The 21,789-nt window shown below is 40.7% G+C and overlaps 1 protein-coding gene across 1 annotated transcript in view; it reads left to right on the top strand.

Annotated features, from left to right (window-relative positions):
• Positions 1-21,789, top strand: part of ARHGEF26 (Rho guanine nucleotide exchange factor 26) — a 139,706-nt gene that overhangs the window by 115,129 nt on the left and 2,788 nt on the right. Inside the window, exons 12-14 of the mRNA XM_010370616.2 lie at positions 6,959-7,168; positions 20,212-20,279; positions 21,526-21,630. Of these exons, the coding sequence (XP_010368918.2) occupies positions 6,959-7,168; positions 20,212-20,279; positions 21,526-21,630 (383 nt within the window). The remainder of the gene's footprint in view (positions 1-6,958; positions 7,169-20,211; positions 20,280-21,525; positions 21,631-21,789) is intronic.

Raw genomic sequence — 21,789 nt, 5'->3', positions numbered from 1 at the left:
GAAAGTAGGAAGAATTTCGTTTGATCTCATAAACCCCATTAACTCCTGTGTATCAGTGCTACTGGGGGGAATGTTAGAACCATTAAATTCCTCAGAGGGATTTAATGCATGACAGTCTAGAATAGGATCTTGGAGAGTGTCCCCAAAGAAGGATGGCTTAGAAATGTCACAAAAGGCATTAGAAGACAGGGAGTTTCAGGATTCACAGTTGCTCAGTGTCACTAGATTCTGTATACATGCAAAGAGAAATAATGGTGAAATCCAGGTGTTTAATTTGGTGGGGTGATGGGCTATGGTGGCCTTCGGAAGCCATTTCAGTGGCCTGTAAGCACAAGGGTCTGAAAAACCGCAGGCAGCTGCTAACTCAGGAAACATATTGTCGTGGCACCAGCATATTCTAGTAAATATTTTTTTCAGGACAGAGAAGCTGTGTGAATGTTTTAAAGCCTATGGAAAGGGAACTACTGAATAAGTAAAAAATAAATATCACTATCTTGAGAATATATGCCAAAAATCATATGACTATCAATGCTGTGATAAGTCTCAATAGCATCTTTTCTTTTAAATTAAACCTTTTTACAAAAGGAAGAACTGGAAATGCTGCTTGGGTTTCCTTCCATCGGATTTGGGCTATAAAAGAGAGTTCTAAAACAATGTAAGCGGGTACGTGAGAGTTATACCCACAGCTGGGGCTAAGAGATGTGGATTGTGGGAAAGCTGGCTTGTGCAGTCTAACCCTTTCCCTTGCCTCCCCATCACCATCCTTCCTTTCACTCTCCTGGGTGCATCTTGGTAAACTAGCCTATTTTCCATTCCTGTTCATCCGTATTAAGTACCTAAAATGCTTGCTAATAAGGGTTAAGATAAGAACTCGCCCTAAGGTATGTACATGTTTAACAGCACCTCTCTGACCACAAGGCAAGCCCTTATAGGTCTGTATCCTGCAGAAAGACCTGTCTTGTCACTTGCTTTTTCTTCACAACTCTTATGTACCCAGAGCTTGGGTCCAAGGAAGTATCCTGGTTTAAGGAGTGAGATTGGGATCCACATTTTAAAAAAATTTGATGTTTCCCCAAATGTCCCAATATTATTTATTGATTAACTCATTAATTTTTTAGAGATGTGAAATGTCACCTCTGTATCCCCAGACATGTCTGTGTCAACTCGTGAACCCACTATTCTGCTTCACAATCCATCAGTCAACTCATGCCCTTGTCCCAGTCTTTGAATTTCTGCAGCTTTACAGTATGTTTTAATACATCATAAGGCTAGTTTATTCTTTTTTTTTTTTCACAATCTTTCTGGATATTTCTGCATGTTTATTTTTTCTGTGTTTTACAGTCAGCTCAACTATTTCCACTCCCTGCCATCTCTCAAAAAACCCTTGCTTGTGTTTTCACTGAGTTGCGTTTAAATTATATATTAACTGAGGAAGAATTGGTATCTTGATAATATCAAGTTTTTCTATTCATTACTTTGAGCCTTCTTCTAAAGTTGTTTAAGGTTATCCACATATAGAAGAAACCTGTTAAGTTTAATCCTAAATATATTATGTGTTTTGTGGCAATCATAAATAAAATGACATCTTCATTTTATATTCTAACTGGGTGTTATTCATATATAGAAAAGCCATTTTTTTTAACACCTAATCGCTTTACTGAATTCACTATTAGTTGGTAGTATATTTTCAGTCAATGGTGTCATCTGCAAAGAGTTAGTTGTTAGAGGGCAGAAAAGACATTCCATTATTAGGTAGTCACTTCAGTTGCATCCTTAAGCAGCCACAGACACCTAGAGTGATGGTAGCCGTCACATTTATGTCTTTTTGATTAAATTCTTGTTTTTTACTTTTACTTGTAAAATGGTTCAACCTTGCAGAAAATTATCAAACATGAATATACCTATCATCCATATTTAACAGATACTAACTTTTTGCCATATTAGTGTCAGATCCCTCCTTTTTAAACAAAAAAAAATATAAAACACTTCAGATTACCGAAAGTCCTTCCACCCTCAGCCTTTCTTCCTTCTTTTCCCCAGAGCACCTACTCTGCTGAAGTTGGCGTCTCTTATTCCTGTGCTAACTACTGCATATACATATATGTAGCTTTGGTATTTTAAAAATGTATGCAAGTTGTACGCAAATTTTTAAATGTTTTCCTGATTTCAAAGTAATAAATATATGCTCAGTCTGAAAATTCTAACCTTTATAGAAATTATGGGACGGAAACTTAAAGGGCTTCATAATAATCTCCTTAAGAAAGCCACTGTTTACAATAAAGTGTATCATTTTTCTGCCTTTGATGTTGCGTTGCGTATAGTAGAACCAAACACTGTCTGACTTGCTTAACAAAGAATGCCCTCCAGAGAAAAAAACAATTAGAATATGTGTTTGCCATCATATCCTGTTATCTGCTAGTAGTTCTTTATGTTGTTAAAAACAAGAAAAGAAAGAAATCTCAACAAAGGTTACTAGGACCTTAAGTGGATTTCAACAGAGAAACCCATCACTGTTTACACTCCAAGCAACAGACTTCTATAGATTTGATTCAGCTGAAGCACCTGATAGGCACTGCTGCTTGCACAAAGCAGACGCCTTGATGAGCAGCTGGTAAACTTGGAGCACATATAAGACAATCAAAGGAAGTCTCCGTATAAACTTCTCCATGCAAGGAAAGATGGTTTTTCCATTTGCCCTTTTCTGAGCACTTTAACTTCCTCATTACATGTTCCAAATTGTTTCAGAGACTATGTAAACCATATGTTTGTTAAGTGATAGAGACAAACATGGGGAAGTCTGATTAGCATCAGCTTCCCTCAGGAAGGGGGTTTCTTTCCCAACCCTGTTTAGCCTGCTCCATACTTATTGGACATGGGGTAAGTAAGCAGAGATGGGAAATGGGCTTTAAACAGCTGCACCTGGCTATAGAGTTGCCGCTCCTCTTTCTACTGAAGCACATGTTTTAACAGTTACTCTCTATTAAGAAGAGAGAGAGTAGGTGCTGGCTGACAGTAAGAGAATGAATTTCATTGAGTATTTCAGTATTCATTCAAACCTTCATGAGATTCAGTGTGTGAATGCGTATGTGCGTGTATGAGAACACTCGAGCTAGCAAGCAAGAGTGAGCTGCTTTTCAGTTTTTGTTCTTTTCTTTTTTTTCAGTCCTTTTTTTTTCTTTCAGTTTTTGTCCCACTGGGTTTGAATTAGGTAGCCAACATGGATAAATAATCTATTTACTTCACTACTATTAAATGGAATCGTTTCTTTTTATATTAGATTCCCTAGGAGAGCAGTAAAGAAGGTATAAACACCTACATTATTTATTACATAATGCAGAAGTTTACTAGCCTAGACGAAATAATGATGTTGGATATTGGATGATAGTAAATCACTTTAAAAACAAACAAACATAAAGGCCAACATGTTTCCTGCATTTTATTTTGGATCCGGAAGTCCAGTGGGGCAAGTTCCTTGTTCAGGCATATTCAATGACACACCTGTGCAGATGTGTGGAAATAAATACTTGAGGTGAAATCATATAGCTATGATTAGGGCAGCCACAGTTTATCATTCAAACTGGACATTTGAGAGGACTACAGGCATAGACTGAGCCCAGCAGCCATCCTGGGTCTTAATCAGTGGCGTTGTAGTTGTCATTGCTTAAGAGAACAATTAATAAACATTTTTAAAAAGTATCTACTTCTGTCTTTATCTCCCAAAGACAAAAAAATAAAGCATTGATGACTCTGAAAATTGAAAGAGAAAAAAAAGCTGGCTGGGTGTGGTGAATCAGGCCTGTAATCCCAGTACTTTGGGAGGCCGATTACTTGAGGTCAGGAGTTCCAGACCAGCATGGCCAACATGGTGAAACCCCGTCTCTACGAAAAAGACAAAAATAGCCAGGCATGGTGGCGCATGCCTGTAATCTCAGCTACACGGGAGGCTGAGGCAGGAGAATCACTTAGACCCGGGAGGCGGAGGTTGCACAGTGAGCTGAGAGTGCACCACTGCATTCCAGCCTGGGCAACAGAGCAAGACTCCGTCGTTCCTCTCTCTCTCTCTCTCTCTCTCTCTCTCACACACACACACACACACACACACACACACACACACACACACAAACTTAACTAGTTTATTCATATTAGCTTATATTCATTTTCTGTGAACCCTTGGTCTTGAATTCTACTGGGATGACTTGATAGGTGAAACCACTTTATGTTGACAACTTTTTGGAATTTGAGTCACCTCAAATGATGACTTTATAGCATATACATTTCTTTGACTTTCATTTCTTTGGAAATACCTACGATACCTACGTGCATGTCATTGTTTAGGGCGTTACCCCACGTTCACAATATTCGGTTGCTTCCATTTATCTTTCTGAAGCAGAATTGTTTTTAAGCAGAAACAGGTACCTTTGACTACCAGGTTATCTTTTTTAACTTGTAAATGGGACCAAAAAAGTAATCAGAAGGGGCAGAGAGAAAATAGTGACAAGGAAGCCTCAGTTCATCCTCTTTTTCTCTTGTTTTTGATGCTGTTATTGTTGAGGTTTTGTTATGTTTTATCCTGGTTTTTGGTTTTTATCTTGAGTCCTATGCTGTTAAATGCATGTCTGATATAGTATCTATACAACATGATAAACTTGTTCTATGCTGCTAAAAATTGACTGCTTTGTTTCTAGTAAACATAGTCTTTTAAAAATAACCATATTTGTTTGTAAAGCGTGTTATTCACCTTCCTCTTTTTATAAACATCTCTACTTTGATAAGTCTCATTTTGGATGTGAGAAATATTTGACATATCCAGGTGTGGGTGTGCTGGTCTGTAGGCAGTCTCAGGAGAGCGTTGGAGATAATCGTGCCACACAATCTTTTAATTAATACAGATTACTATCCTGGGAACAATTAGGCTTGATCAGAAGGCAATATTTTGCTTTTATAGATAACTGCATTTGCTGTTTTTTGAGGGGAGAATCTATTAAACTAAATTTTAGAAAAAATTATGAAGTTTTTCAAGGAACATTACAAGGGAGTGGTTGACAGGTGGATAGATGTCCATTCTGAGGAAAATAAATTCCAAGAAATCTTGAGCAAAGTGGCCTGTTCTGAAATTCCTAGTGTACTTGAGTAGGCACAAGGATTTTTCTTTTCTCTAAGCTCCCCTGACATCATTCACTTGCATTTATTATTAAATGAGGTAATTATTTGATATTCCTAGCGTATATTAGAATTTATTATATATTCATCCACTTATGTGACAATTGTTTATTGAGCACTCTCATGTTCACCCGCGGTGCGGGTGCAGAATAGAGGAAAAGCTGTGTTTACCAGGTTCGGGATTTGCCAAGCAAGTACAATCAAGGAGATGAACATGTATGCAAGACGTGATTTAACTAGGTACCAAGAAATCCAAGCTAGGTAATTTAATATGCATGAACAAGAGGACACGAGGGAATTAAGGATAAGGGGAAAAGTTGTAGAGTCAATGGGTTGTAAGAACTGGTGGGTTAAATAATGGTGTTGAGGATTAGAGGAGGAGAGTTGGAAAGAAAGACTGTGCTGGTTACAGAGAGGTACGTTTGACACTGTGATTACAGAGAGGTTGTAGTTGATAGTAATGACAAGGACTAAGGTATAACCATGGATTTGTGGCTGAAGTAGGGCAGAAAACAAGATCATTGACGGAGAGTAAAGTCGGGGAATTGAGGGTACGGGGTGATGGAAAGATCCTTTACAGGAGAGTTAAAGAAAGAAGTAGTGTTGGGGACTTGATGTAAGTGACCTAGAGAGAAAGAGACAGAGAGAGAGAGAGAGAAAGAGTGTGTGTGTGTGTGTGTGTGTGTGTGTGTGTGTGTGTGTGTGTATGTGTGTGAAGTATTATTGGAGAGAGACAGAGAGTCAGCAGTGAAACTCAAGGGAGAGGATCGGGAATGATCCAGGAGTCTATAATGACTGCGGTTATGAGTTAGAGACTGATGGCATGAGCTTCAAAGCTGATGATGTTTCAGGAGGAGGAAGCGATCATTGTCTAGAAGCAAGAATAAAAAGCAAGCAGGCAGAGAGCTCTCAGGAGATGCCTTGTTCTCTAGGGAGAGACAGGTTTCTTTTAAAGCAAGAACGTGAAGGAAGGGTTCAGAGATGAGGCCAAGTATTTAGAAGACTTTACTAGATTCCCTAAATGAAGGAATTGCATTCCCAGAGGATACAGTGGAAGGCGTTCAGGAACCAGCTGAGGAGTGGGAAAAGGTGGGGCCAGATTGAGCATGTTCACAGTGCGATGGGAGTGGGAGTGCAGGAGAAAGAAGAATATTGGGGGTCCTGAGCCTAATCAGGAGTAGAGGGCATAATGAGATTAGTCCTGGTGGTTTCTGAAACAGGTGGTGAGGCTCTGAGTGTGGGACAGAAGGATGGGTTGGGTGTCTTGCCAGAAGCAAGCAGACCTCTGGGTCTCTTCTCTCCAATGCATGGTCATTTGGAGATGGGGGGTTTGGGGGGGTTGAGGTCTTATTTCCCAGAGCATGAGTAGATTTGGGGCTCCTCCTTCATTCTGCAAATAGAGATGTGGAAGCTGGGGAGGTATACCTGCCGGAGCATTACCAAGATGCATGCAAGGATGCAAGGACCACTTATTATAACAGTTCCAGGATGAGGTCAAATGAAACCTAGAGGGTTTCATTTTTTTTTTTTTTTTTTTTGTATTGCTTTTATACTTGAGATACAATTTAGTATGTTACATACATAAAAATAGTAATTAGGTTTAATTGGAGGGGGTTACATTGATTCATAATCAGTAGATAGAATTTGAATTCTAATTCATAGTTTAAAATAAGTCATTCTCTCCCTCTCCTTCCTGCGCACTCCTTGCTGTTTCCACCAAAATGTGCCTTGAAAACTGACAATGTCACAGTCTTATCTGGCTGAGTAATTGACGTGTTCTTTTCTCTCTCCTTTATAGTGAAGAAAGTTATAACGTCAATGATTATTCCTTAAGAGATCAGCTCTTGGTGGAATCTTGTGACAATGAAGAGCTTAATTCTTCTCCAGGGAAGAACAGCTCCACAATGCTCTATTCAAGACAGAGCTCTGCCAGTCACCTCTTTACTCTGACAGTCCTTAGTAACCATGCGAATGAGAAAGTGGAAATGCTGCTAGGAGCTGAGACGCAGTAAGTATATGTGGGGAAAGGATCGGAATATCTGATGGTATCTCCCTGACCTGACTTCCTTTGGTTTACAGACTCCCTAAAAACAGCAGCTACTATTCATATTTTTGTTGAGCACCTACTGTTCGCTAAGCGCTACGACTGGGTGCTTTTTTTTTTTTTTTTTTTGAGACGGAGTCTGGCTCTGTCGCCCAGGCTGGAGTGCGGTGGCCGGATCTCAGCTCACTGCAAGCTCCGCCTCCCAGGTTCACGTCATTCTCCTGCCTCAGCCTCCCGAGTAGCTGGGACTACAGGCGCCCGCCTCATCGCCCGGCTAGTTTTTTGTATTCTTTAGTAGAGACGGGGTTTCACAGTGTTAGCCAGGATGGTCTCGATCTCCTGACCTCGTGATCCGCCCGCCTCAGCCTCCCAAAGTGCTGGGATTACAGGCTTGAGCCACCGCGCCCGACGACTGGGTGCTTTTTACAGATGTTGTTCTTTTCATTGTAATCTTCTTACAGGAGATGGATGTTGTTATTTTTGTCCCTATAAGTCCTGATAGATGTACCTTGCTTTAGGTGTTTTTATTTTTATAGAGTGGTTTAAAAATCATTTTACTTTTTTCATTGACAAAGAATATGATACACTATCTTTAGGGAAGATGATTCAACTGGTAGTTTGAGTCTAGGCCATAAGCCCTCTTAGGTAATGGAATTGAGGTCATTTCTCAGTCACATACCTTCAACCAGAGAGCAGAAAGCCCAATTATTTCTGTCAAAAGAGCTACCCAGCTTATGGAAATATACTGATAAATCCTCTTACTAATCCAGAGCTTATGCAAGACCAAAACAGGCATCCTGTTTGTGCCTGCAGTTTCGCCAGCAGTTAGTGTGCAGTTAGTTCTCACATTGGATGAGTGGCAGTGAGGGTTAACTTTCAAGTTCACCTTAGTGATTTTTTGGTGGTGATTTTAAAGCTAACTGACCAATTTATTTGTTTAGAAACTGGAAACTTCCTCTTGCAATAATCATCATGGACAGATATTATATTGGGTCAGAGAGTGGAGCAGTGGAAGGAAAGGAGAAGTTCCCTAATTCTTTGTCCTGTCAGATTCCTGCCTCCCACTCCATGTCTGCCAAAGTTCCTAAATGATGTGGTTCAAATGGATCGGCACCTGATGAATAACAACCCTAAAACTGTAGCAAGATCTTAGAGAAAGTGATCCCAAAGACAGATTTTATCAGTGTTCCTAGATGATTAAAGAAAATATTAAAGAAAAATTCTTCAAGGACACTTGCTAAAGCACAGTAAGGTTGGCTTTATTCAAGATCATCTTAGTGGGTAGAAGGACCATTGCAGCAAGGTCTCCAGTGGGGGAGACAGATTGGGCTCAACTTCAAATCCAGCATGGGCCAGTGGGAATTTACAGCCATGAAGCAGGATGGAGGTCAGTGGATGGAAACTCACTAAGAGGAAATATCAGGGATAAGGGCGATTCTGGCTAAACAGGAATCTTACTGAAGACAGGCCAGGGTAATTAGACATCGTAACCTCTGGGATGATGGAGAATAATGAATCTTATCAGATATTGAGGATGGAGTAGGGGATATTCTTGCCAAGCTGACTTAGTAGGGTTCTTTGCTGAAACTGGATTTTATGAAGAACTGTACAGATGAGCCTAGGAGAAGATACAGAAATCTAACTAAAGTTTGGCCAAGCAAAGAATCTGTGTCAAGAGACATAAGAAAAATGAGAAAATTACAAAGCATCTGCATAAAATGTCAAGTTATTTCATATCTTTTGGCACTAGAAGTAACATTTCACAGGCTGGAGAAAAACAAGGACAGGTTGGTGAAAGCTATAGAATATTCCAAATGAACTGGAGAGTTCACCGAGGTAATGAAAAAAGAAATGTATTTCTTTTTTTTTTTTTTTTGAGACGGAGTCTTGCTCTGTCGCCCAGGCTGGAGTGCAGTGGCCAGATCTCAGCTCACTGCAAGCTCCGCCTCCCGGGTTTACGCCATTCTCCTGCCTTAGCCTCCCGAGTAGCTGGGACTACAGGCGCCCGCCACCTCGCCCGGCTAGTTTTTTTGTATTTTTTAGTAGAGACGGGGTTTCACCATGTTAGCCAGGATGGTCTCGGTCTCCTGACCTCGTGATCCGCCCGTCTCGGCCTCCCAAAGTGCTGGGATTACAGGCTTGAGCCACCGCGCTCGGCAAGAAATGTATTTCATAAGGCTACAGCTAACCATAGATAGTGATTCCTCTGATGGATCTGGGCAAAGTAAATTAAAAGTCTTCTGGAAAAGATTCACCATCATAAATGTCGTTAAAAACATTCATAATTCATGGGAGGAGATCAGCATGTCAACATGAACAGGAGTTGGGAAAAGTTGATTCCAACTCTCATGGATGACTTATGAGGGGTTCAAGACTTCAGCAGAGGAAGCAACTGCAGATGCAATGGAAATAGCGAGAGAACTAGATTTAGAAATGGAGACTGAAGATGCAACTGAATTGCTGCAATCTCATAATACAACTTGAACAAATGAGGAGTTGCTTCTTCAGGATGAGCAAAGAAAGTGAAGTTGCTGCGAGCATTGTTGAAATGACAAGAGGATTTAGAATATTGTGTAAACTGAATTGATAAAGCAGTAGCAAAGTTTGAGAAGATTGACTCCAATTTTGCAAGAAGTTCTACAGAGGATAAAATACTATCAAACAGCATTGCATGCTATACAGAAATCTTTCATGAGTGAAAGGGTCAATTGATGCAGCAAATTTCATTGTGGTCTTAATTTAAGAAATGGCCACAGCCACGCAAACCTTTAGCAACAATCACCCTAGTTAGCAACCATTAAAAAAAAAAAAAAAAAGAAAAGGGAACTTCATCTTCATGTGTTTGTTTACAAAATAAACAAATGCCTTTCTCTGAGGCCTCAGAGATCTTCCCCTAAAGGTGCTGAAAAGCGCTGATGGCATTCCAAGCTTGAGGCTCTGGGGAGGTGAGCTTGGGTGGGCGTGTGCTTGCTGGTCTGTGAGGTAACCAGCAAGTAACATACCCAAGACCAGGGCCAAGGGGAGGCATTACTTGAATTCCAAAAGTGGTTTAAACCCCTTCGCCAGTGAGGACAAACCTAGACTTCCTTTGTGTGGGGACACTTTTCCTCAAAACAGAATTTTTAGTATGCCTGTGCTTTCGATTTTATATGACTTTAAGGATGAGAACGACTTAAACACTTTGGAAATTAGTACTTTTCCAGTGTTCTAGAGAATTCTCAGAAACTAGTGACTTCCCTTTCCCCATATAGTTAGTAATGGTGAAAGTGCTGCTGGTTTTGCCTTGTATTTTCCTTTTCTTTCAGTTTACAAGGATTGTTTGTTCTTTATTCAGACTTTGCCAACATCTCAACAGAGATTTTCCTGACTGTCTCATTCATAATTTATGTAATCTCCACCACTTGTTTCTGAGATGATTCCAAGAGAGTAGGAGGTGAACTGACATGTCCAGCTTATTTTCACGCCAAGGCTAGATCCTTTCCTGGGACATTCTGTAGCATTTGTTCCATCCTTTTGCCTTTAAATCTTGCCAAAGACTAAATGGTTGTTCGTTTCCTCAATCAGACATGTTCTCAGAATATTTAGTCATGTCACTTGGAAACCCATGGGTCTGACTCATATTTGTAGTTCTTTAATTAATAGCAAGAGGACATTCCAGAAGGGCCATGGGACAGAGGTCTCCTTGGGTACAGAAGGAGTGACTCTCTCATTCTTTGCTCTCCCTGCCCACACCCTCAGTTACAGCTGAGAAGTAAATAAATGGACATGCTTTTAAGACATAAAATAGTATTGGTGTTGAGAAATATATTTAACAACTAAAGACACACTTTCCTTAAAAAAAAAAAAAAAAGACTATTAAAAAACCTGGCAAATTGTTACATGCCATGTTTGCAAATATGCAGGTTAGCTCTGGATACCTAGTTTTGAGCAATAAGAGCTTTGATGTGCATAGAACGTGTTCCAAAATTTGTGAAATGCATCGGTAAGTATATGTTGTTTAGGTTTTCTTTCTTTTATGTCTTTTTGGTTAATATGGCTCATGGGCAATCTAGCTGAAGAAACATGGTTTTCACTACCACTCTAGCCTTAAGTCATTGAAGAACTTCAGACCACTACTTACTCTTTGACCTGAAAAATAATGAATTTTACACCTAAATATTTATCTTCTTTGTAAACCTGTTGTCACTAAAGGCCACCAGAGGATATACCACATGTAAAATCAGCAGTAGGAGGGGTACAGCTGTTTGGCACAAGGACAATTTGACTTCAGAAGACAATGAAATTGTGGAAGAAAAATCAATGGCTTTGATTACATAAAGAATGCAGAAATGCTCACCGAAAGGAGATAAGGCAAATAGTGAGCATCTGGGATGTGCCAGGCACTGAGCCAGCTATAGAGCATGATGAAGGGACCCATGGGTGTTTCTAGAGGAGGATAGAATTTTGAGCTGAAGAAAGCATATAGGTAAGGTGATCAGACATCTTGGTTTTCCCAGAATCAGTGGTTCAAGTTTAGGTCCATTGTCCTGATGAAATTATGAATGATTCTCTTTTTGACTCTCAAAAGGTCCTTGTTTGCACAATGAAATATATGATGACCCTAATTATATATAATTATAATAGTAAATAAAGTATTATCAATAACATAAATTATAAATATATACACATATTTATAATTATATACATGGTCCAGCTCCCTCATTTTCTTCCCCCATGTGAAGTGAGACTCACAGAGGCCATACAGGAAGTGAGTTATTGCCAAAGCTGGAACTGGAATCTGGCCTTCCTGACAGTCTAGCACTCTTTCTAGTAACAAAATTTAATTTTTTTATGGAGAAGCTGCCAACCAGTAGGCTGTTCCACCCCCACGTTCCACAAGTTTGGCTTGTTCTAGATTTGGAAGGAAAACTCCAGGAAGTCAGTTGCCATTAACTGTGAGAAACTACTAAAATACAGAATTTTTTAAGTCCAAAGACTTTATTGTTTTTTATTTTATTAAGATAGAGTTTCACTCTGTCACCGGGGCTGGAGTGCAGTGGCACAATCTCAGCTCACTGCAACCTTCCCCTCACAGGTTCAAGTGATTCTCCTGCCTCAGCCTCCCAAAGAGCTGAGATTATAGGTGCTTATCACCACGCTTGGCTAATTTTTTTATTGTTAGTAGAGACGGGGTTCACCATGTTGGCTAGGCTGGTCTCAAACTCCTGACCTCAATTGATCAGCCGGCCTCAGCTTCCAAAAGTGCTGGGATTACAGGCATGAGCCACTGTGCCTGGCCAAAATGCATAGGCTTTAAAAAGGAAAAAGGTTGTGGAAACCTAGATGTTAAATTTAGGGTATCACATGGGTTGGAATATTTTATAATAAAATGCAAAATAGATATTGCATCCCCAAAATTATTTTTCCATGTTAAACTTCGTTTTTTGTTCGTTTGCCTGTGTTTTTCATACTTCCTGGAGTGCCCTCTTCAGGCCTCCTCAGGTGGCCAGATAGCTCCTCTTAGGGCCCATGTCAGGCCTTTCCTCTGCTGAGGAACCTCTCAGTACCGCACACTGCAGTCTCATCCTGAGAATGCCCAATGCTCGCTGTGTGTGACACTCTTGTTAGTTCACTTTCCCCTCATGTTTTCTGTCTCACCCACCCTCCAGTGTATGACTGCAAACTCCCAGCCTACTCTTACATCCTTCCTTCCCTTTACAGAACTTCTCAAGAGAATGGCCTTCGTTTCTCCGGATTAATTAATTCAGTGGATTTTTGTCAGGCACCTACTTCCCGTCAAGTGCTATTCTCAGTGCTGGGATGTAGCAGTGAAGCATACAGAGATCAGATCTCTGCTCTTAGGCTTATATCCAAGTGAAGAACTGATCCCCTTGGGCTTCCTGCTTTTAGGAAGGGTGACTTTGGATGGAAGGAAGCTTTTGTAGTCTGTGTGGGCAAATGGCCTGCAATGAACTGGGATGTTGGGAAAGCATTTCTTCTTGATCCAGTTAAAAATATAGGATCATTTCAGGTAGTGGTAAGTGCAGTGAAGACCCTAAAGCTGGTGATACGATCTGGAGTGAGTGCTTATTGGGGGATGGTGGGGATATGTACTTTAACTTAGGCGGTGCAGAAAAATTTCTCTTAAGAGGTGATATTTGAGCCTTGAGTGAAAAGGGGGAGTCAACCCTTAGGAAAATGCAGAGTCAGAATATTTCACCCAAAGGGAACAGCAAGTGCAAAACCTCTAAGGAAATGAATTTAGTGTTCTCAAACTTGGCTTGAACCTGGAGAATGTGGCTGGAGCAGAATAAACCAGGGAGAGGGTGGCGGTCAATGGGCAGCAAAGGCCAGTTTGGATAAGAGCAGAGCTACTCCAGTGCTGTCTGGGGGCCATCAGTCCTCAAGTAGTTACCAGCCTGATATGTAGGAAGCAGTTTGACATTTCTGAGGCATCAAAACTTGTGATGATTTTAACAATTGATTTTTATTGTATTTCTAAAAACGTTTGGTCTGCAATGGATTCAAGGAGAGGAGACTGGTTCTCTACCAGAGGTATTTCGAGAAGTACTGATTTAGAGCCATGTAAGTCATAGCAGGAAGTTTCAGGAACAGCAGGGGCCCTGGGGTGGGGGACAGAAGTTTCAGTGGGGCAAACAATGAGAACCCTAACCCTAATCCTGTTGGAGTAGTCGAGGGAGTCCCAATGTTGGCTTGGACCATGATATATAAGAGGAGATAGAAATGTTATATTTTGGAGACAAAAACAACAGGACCAACCGATGGATTGGATGAGTTGAGGTGGCAGTAAGTGGAAGAGAGGAATCGATGATACTAAGATTTTTGGCGTGAGCTGCTAGCACCATATGTTGAGTTGTTTCTTAATCAACCTTGGCATGGCTTCTTCCTCTGGCACCCTGTTGAGGCCTCTCCATCAGATTAACAGGCTTCCTGGTTTCACACCCAGCAGTTCAATCTTCCTCTTTCTTTACCTCTAGTATTGAGTTTTATTGACCATCCAGCTCTTTCACGCTAACCCTTTTTTTGAGATTATGTTTTTCTCAGCCTCTTATCTATGCTCTTAGTTTGCCTCTCACACCTATGACCATTCCTCTTCTCTGTCTGTTCAGAAATGCAGCCTGTCCAAAACCATCAACACTGCCCGTGGCTGTCCCCGACACACACATTTCTGTAAATGGTGCCATTGACACTGTTTTGTGTTATCCAGTGTGGAGATCTGGTGCTGTTTTTGATGCTTCTGTGTGAGAACAGATCCATCACCTGCCAGTGCTTCCTGTGTCAAACTATTTCATCTTTCCACATCTTTCTTTCCATTCCACTGCCTCCTTCCTAGGTCAACCATATTGCTTCTGAACTACCCCGATTACCTCTTAGCCATTCTCCTCTCCCATCAATACAGTACTGTTTTATCACCAGTCCCTAAGCTCAGCTCTAATCTTGTCCTTTCCTTGCTTTGTACATAGCGAGTGGGTTCCCAGTAAATAATTTTGGGATTGATCCGTAAATATTATAACTAGCTTTTCTCTATCCAAGACAAGGTAGAAGAGTAACCGGGTGTGGAGAAAAACTGTTTCCTATCTGTCTCTATTTACTGCCCTTGTTGTTACTGCTGGAGCAAGTTTTTCCCAAATTTTACTTGTTTTTCCATGTTTGCTATTAAGGATTCAGTCAGTGTTTTTTGGGATGTACATCTAAGTCATGTATACTGTGTTATATCTGTTTGTCCATGACAGGCCCTAAGTCATGGTATTGTTAATGAGACAATAGTCTGCGAAAAATACAAAAGCCTACCCTTTATAAAAGGACAAAAGAAGAATGTTTTACCACTGTCATTCCTTTTCCCCTCTGGGTCTTTCAAGAGGAATGTGGGAGCCAGAGAGCCCCCTTTGTCTGCCTTCATTAAAATGAAGCACAGACAGCTGCAGCTGGCACACACAGCAGGCTGTGGCAAGTGGAATCCTTGGCTTCCTGCATTTGCAGTAAAATTTAGATGTCATTTGGGTGTAGTGTATACCGTCATGAAACATCTGGGACATGGATGAACATAAACTTTCTTCACTCATTATATGACAGTAATAGGATAAGATGACCTTAGCCGATAATCAAATGTCCTTCTCAAAATTTCTCCCTCACAGAGCTAGAAGCATAATGAATGTGGTTGGTGCTGTCAACCATCCAGACACCAATTCCTGGGCCTCCTGATAAAGGGGCATTGTTTGCAGGGAGTCTTTGAGCTTTTCCTGCTTCTGTTAATGATTTAATTAACAACAGGAAGTACATGGAATGGAATAAAATTGTAAATAGTATCTCTGACATAGTTATATACTTCATCCTCTTAGAAAAATCACAACATAAAGACAGTATACATGGAAACATTGTATTTGTTGCAGGGCACAGCATTTTTTTCCTTGTCAAATCTAAATTCTAAGTCCAGTCGTAATCTTACATTTATCTAGTGCCTGTCAAAGGATCTGATTTTGTGTAATCCTCATCACCAACCCCAACAGGACAGGAGGTCTTTTATCAACAAGGAAACATTATTGACCCGCTTCAGGTTAACTGAAGGATTCTGGACCAGATTTTTTAGGTCTGAACTAATGTAATATGATAAACAAGAAATAATTGATTTAACTATATATAGCATATGACAAAAATCAGAATTTTAGAACTCTTAGTGGGCTAGGGATATTATTTTGCTTCAGTTAGATTTTTTAAAATTTGGCCAATTGAGCTGATAATCTATTTTTTTAAGGCCTAGTCTCAGCATTTTTAATGACTTTTTTTCATGCTATGGGCTTTCTTTCATGGATCCGTTTTCTGAACTAATCTAGTTGAATTGAATGTGCAAGGGAATGAACAAAAACAACTATCTTCACAATCCTATTCTTTACAAAGGTTCGAAGGACTTTTTTCAAAGGCCATGGATATAGAAAATTCAAAAGGAACCACAGGTAAATGTGTAGGCTGTGAGAAGAAACACAAAAGGTAACTGGTCAAATGCCATTTTGGGAGGGATAAAAGGAAGGTTAAAGAGCAACTGAGGATTCTTTTTTTCTATTGAGAAATCAGGAAAACCCTGTTAAGTGATGGAGTCCTCAGCCTATGTTCTGTTCTGTGCAGCCTCACCTGCAGCCCTGCCTCTGTGATTTCAAAGCCTACTTCCTACTTTCTCAGTATGTATCTGTCTTTTGTAGCTGATGCCTGGTATTCCATAAGAAGTGAGACTTTGCTGTATCTTTGACCTTCATGCAATTAACTTTAAACCTGCTGTGCATAATTAATTATATGAGAGAGAGAACAAGGTGCTACCACAGCTGATAGAAAGCTGTAGAAACATCATTTCATGCCATGCATGGAGATTGAGGGTTATGAAAGGACTGCATTTATAGATATTTAAGTTAAAAGAGTCTCTTCTCAATTTAGTCTTCTCTCTCTGCCTAGGTCAGACGTTTTGGTAGAGTGTTCCATTTCAGCGCACTGCACGCTCTACTGGGTTTTGTTGAGGGTTTTCTGCTCTGTGTGTTCCTTTGTATTGAGGGCGGTGAAAAGCAAGGGAGTCCAGTGTATTCACTCTGCACCCCCTACCCAGCTCAGGGCCTGTGCAAAGTGAATATGGGTGGAGGAAGGAGTGGTCAGGTGAGTCTTGAAAGTTGATGTGCTGCAGATGGGCTTCAGTGCAGCATTGCTTACTCTGTCACTTTGGGCAAAGGGAAAAGTCTATGAACTGGCTGTGTGGTAGATTGTGAATTCATCTCGATTATTTTGTATCAATGTGTCCCTGGAGAAAATAGATGTCTGTGAGTGAGCCCTAGACTTGAGAGCTAAATTTAATAGTAGGTAAGTCTATGCCCTGATTTTTCCTGTCCCTAGAATCCATCTTACAACAACTTAGTTCCTGCTTTAGAATTGTAGTGCTCTCTGCTTCATAGCTGGGGGAGCATCTTTTTTTTTTTTTTTCTGAGACGGAGTTTCGCTCTTGTCACCCAGGCTGGAGTACGATGGCGCACTCTTGGCTCACCACAGCTTCCGCCTGCCAGGTTCAAGCAATTCTGTTGCCTCAGCCTCCTGAGTAGCTGGGATTACAGGCACGCACCACCACGCCCAGCTAATTTTGTATTTTTAGCAGAGATGGGGTTTCTCCATGTTGGTCAGGCTGGTCTTGAACTCCCGACCTCAGGTGATCCGCCCACCTCGGCCTCCCAAAGTGCTGGGATTACAAGCGTGAGCCGCAGTGCCTGGTCTCTTGGCAGGCTCTTGGAAGCCCCAGGGGAAGTCCTGTGGATTTGACAGCATCTAAGATGGGGGGTGGGACTGACTCAATGGAAGCAGTTTCAAGAAGCCGCTCCTTTCAGTGATAGCAACAATGAGTGTCTTGTTGTATCCTCTGGAGTCCCTGTGAGGGGCAGCCATGTCTCAGAGATGCTATTAGCATCTAGGCAGCATGCCACAGAAGTGAAAGATTTCATCTGGACTTCTGGAAACTGGCAGCAGGGCAAAGCCACTGCTGATACTGGCCACTCAGTGCCAGAGACGGTGTCTGTGTACAGGAAGATCTGCCTCACTGCTCTAAGTTGCTCTAAATTGCTCCAGAAGACAGCCGTATAGGCTGTGTATAACTTGTTTGGGTATGGCATAGAGAGACACAAATGGATCATTTTCGATTTCTCTTGGTGAGCAATTCTTCCTTTCATAAGGTATTTTGTTTTCGATTGGCTTTGTACTTTGGAAATTCCACTTGAGTCTGAGTAAAAAATGATCTTATTCCCAATAAAGACATGATAGCAAAGATATAAGTGTTTGCCTGGGAATTATTTTACATGAAGTTGTGCTTTGCTTATTTCTTACAGAACTATGATACAGCCCTTTGTCTTGTATTAGAGAGAGAGGTTTTAAAAGCAAGACAGGAGCCTTGGCTTCTATATAAATTGTGCATATTACTACTTGACACACTATCTTGACCAAGGCCCAGCCTCATCTTAATCTTTGAAAATGCCTGTCTTTCAAGATCCCACAGTTTCTGCCCTTCCTGCCTTCCATCATTATTTTGTAAACACTTGCTAGGTAACACCGCCTCTTTGATTTCAGACTGCCTGGGTTAGGTGTTTAACATACCAGACTTGCTTTGTCCTCTGAAAAAATAGAAATAATTTTGGTACTGTTTTCTTTTCAAGATTGTTATAAAAATTAGATTAGATGATACTTGCAATTGTTTAGTACCATACCTGACACATACGTGCTTCAGAATATTATTTAGAACAAGGCCCAGTTCCTGCCATTTTGGAGTTTATAGCCTGGTAAGAGAAGCAGATGAGTCAATAAATGATTGGGCTCAATATGTGATGAGTTATATAATTCATTCATTAGCAGACGTATACTGAGCCCCTGGTATGTGACGGGCAGTGTTGTAGAGATAATGCAGTGAACCAAATGGATAAGCTGCCTGCTTTTATGAGGCTTACTCTTGACCAGCAGTATAATAGAATTGTGCAGAGGGGTGCCCTGGAAACAGGATTATCAGACTGGGATGGGGATGGAAGGATTGATTTATGTATCAGAGGAGCCCCTGCTGGAGGAAGTGAGCCTTGTGTTTTCAACACTGAGTGGATATATGTTGAGCCAAAGGAGCCAAATACAAAAGCATGTATACTAAAGGATTTCATTTGCAAAAAGTACAAAAGAAGCATGGTAATAGAAATTCCATGGTAATGGAAAACAGAAGAGCAGTTACCTTTGGACAGAGGTTATTGATTGGAAAGAGTCAGAGTGGAAATGCCTGGCGCATCTATATCTTGGTAAGTAAACACAGAGCTGTACTCACTTATGATTAACTCAGTTTATGTTACGTATGTTAAGAAATTTTAATGGCAATAATGAATGGGCTTATCTAGGTAAAAACGGAAGGAATAGGAAAGGCTGGGGCAAGGGTGCTGTGTTCCAGTGCGGTAAGTCTCCTCTCTGCTTGGGTTGGAAGGATGCACATGGGGATGAAGGTAGGGTGACAGCGACAAGCGTCTGTAGATTCAGGCTACTATGAGAGAAAAGACTTTTTTCCCCCAGGTGTTGGTCATGAAGCATTTTTTCTTAAGAATGTAGAGTGGCACAGTAGAAACTGACTTTGGTTTGAATTGCTTGTCTCTGAACTTCTGTCTGATCTTAGCATCCTTCAGATGGGCTTTTGGGAGGATTACGTGGAATAGTGGATGTCGAGTGCAGTGTCTGACCTGTACCTGTGTTTAATAAATACATAACAGAGTTAAAAGTATGTGTGTGGCGGGGGCAGTATTTAATTAATTGTAATTTTAATACTTGCTCAAAATAAAAAACTGGCGTGACTTCAATATGTAGAAAAGTGCTTGCTTATCTGAAACTTTTGATCCCTTAGTTGAATAATGATTTTTATGTAATTATAGCTTAATATTATATTAAAAGTGTTGATCATTTTTCCTGTACTCATTAAACCATCATAAGCATTTGGGAACAGTGTAAAAATAGCCAAAGAATTTCTCTTTCAGTCAGGCTCATATTTGGCAAAAGTTGTATGAGGGATGAGCAACTAAGTATGTCAAGTTTCTCATCTTTTCTGAAAGGTTTGAGTGTGTGGGAAGGGAAGTGAGAAGGAAGCAGAGAAATTAGTAGGATTTTTAAAAAATGAAATTACTGCTTTTGAAATATTAAACATCAAATTATAGGTATGATAAATACCTTTTGGGGTTATAATGTGTTAGTGTAATCAGCTCCTTATTAGCTTTTAAACTGTCACAGGAGAAGTTCCTTTTAATCAATAATAAGCCAAGTTCATTCAGACTCTTTTGACAATGATTACTAGTCTCCGACTTATTTTAGGCTTTCCAGATTATCTCTTTTAAACAACTCTCACCCTGTTTTACCGTACCTCTCTGGAGAATCTCTCGTTTTCTGGGAATGGCTTTGCATTGACTGCCTAGAACACACTCTATTCTGTGTTTTTACACCTTGAATCTCTCAGTTGGATCTGTTCTCTGTTTTAGGAGCGAGCGAGCCCGCTGGATAACTGCCCTGGGACACAGCAGCGGGAAGCCGCCTGCAGACCGAACCTGTAAGTTCTCTCAAGGGGAAGCCCACTTGGGAACATGGACAGGCTCTGCCCCCTGCTGGACGCTAGGTTGCTAATGAGTTACACTCAATACTCAGGCCTAAGTTTCCTCCAAGGCTTCCTTCCTTCTGCTTTACACCGGAAGTGTGTGGTCCTTGCTTTGGAAGTCAAGGGGTCTGAATTCAAATCCGAGGTGCATTTCTTTGTTGCGTTAACATGGCAAATCATTGCTTACCGTTACAGAGCCTATTTAACCCCATCTGCAAGTCAGTTACACCATTGTATACAACACGGGGTTATTGTGAAGATTAAGTTAAATAATCTATGTTAAAAGCCCTACTTGAACTGTAAAGCTCTTAAATTTTTAGCTGTTATCAATGGGCAATAGTTGATAATGTTTAACCCTTCTCTGTACTGACAGTCTAGATTTAAGCTGGAAAGTATTTTTAATCTAAAAGAAAATTACTTCACAGTTCTTTTCGACCTTCTAAGAAAATGTATTTCAGTATTCTAGAGAATTAGAAACTGGTGCAGTAAAGGGTGATGGTGTGTGCCTATTAGCTTCCTAACTGATGCTGTGATTCCTTAGATTGTTACAGTTGCAAGGTCAAATCCACAGAGTTAGGACAAAACGTCACTATCCTGGAACACTCAAAAATTATAGCTTTAAGCTTAGATTAAAAGCCAAAATGACTGGTTTGAAAGTTCCCTAAAATCAAGCTTTGTATGAAAAAGCAAATTAAGAAGTCACATGTCAGCATTTCTGAGGAGCTCTAACATGTCTTCTCAGCTTTTGGTTGGAGCTCATTTTATTTTTAAACGTTTTTTTGGAAGCTTTCATGTGCTGCTGTTGGGATGGGGAGACACTGTGATGACAGCCAGGAGAACTGTGTCTATTGCAGATTTTGCATGGCCTTGGCACATCAGCAGCTCTTTCATGGCTCAGTTTCCCTAATGCAAAATGGCTGTTTTCTGCTCCATTGTGTGACATGACTGATGACTCCTGATCAACCTGTTATTGAGGGGATTCATGCATCATAAAAGGCCTCGCAAATCTGAGCTTCTAAAATTCTAAAGCATATAGCCAAGCAAGGGAGCTGCTAGAAAAGATGTTCTGCTTTTTGTTAGAAGCCCAACTTGTTTCTCTCAATGCTGGAATTGCAGAGAAAAATGAGTAAGTGTACACTATTGGATTGCACATGTTTTTTCTCTGCTACTGGAAACTGAGTATGTCCTCTTTCTGCCGCAGCACTGACGCAGGTGGAAATTGTTAGGTCATTTACTGCCAAGCAGCCAGATGAACTCTCCCTGCAGGTGGCTGACGTCGTCCTCATCTATCAACGTGTCAGCGATGGTGAGTGGGAGCGTTCTTATGGGGCAGTCGTGGTCCAGGATGCAGAGTGCTATAGACCCGAGGAGTGTCATTTTGTCATCATTGCCCATATTCCAAATCTTGACATGTTAATGTTTGAGATCACATACATGTACTGTCTTCTCATCTCTAAGGCTAATT

The sequence above is a fragment of the Rhinopithecus roxellana genome, chromosome 1 (assembly GCF_007565055.1).
Source record: "Rhinopithecus roxellana isolate Shanxi Qingling chromosome 1, ASM756505v1, whole genome shotgun sequence".
Lineage (NCBI taxonomy): Eukaryota > Metazoa > Chordata > Mammalia > Primates > Cercopithecidae > Rhinopithecus > Rhinopithecus roxellana.
The sequence above is the reverse complement of the archived record's forward strand: the minus strand, read 5'-3'. Positions and strand labels throughout refer to the sequence as shown.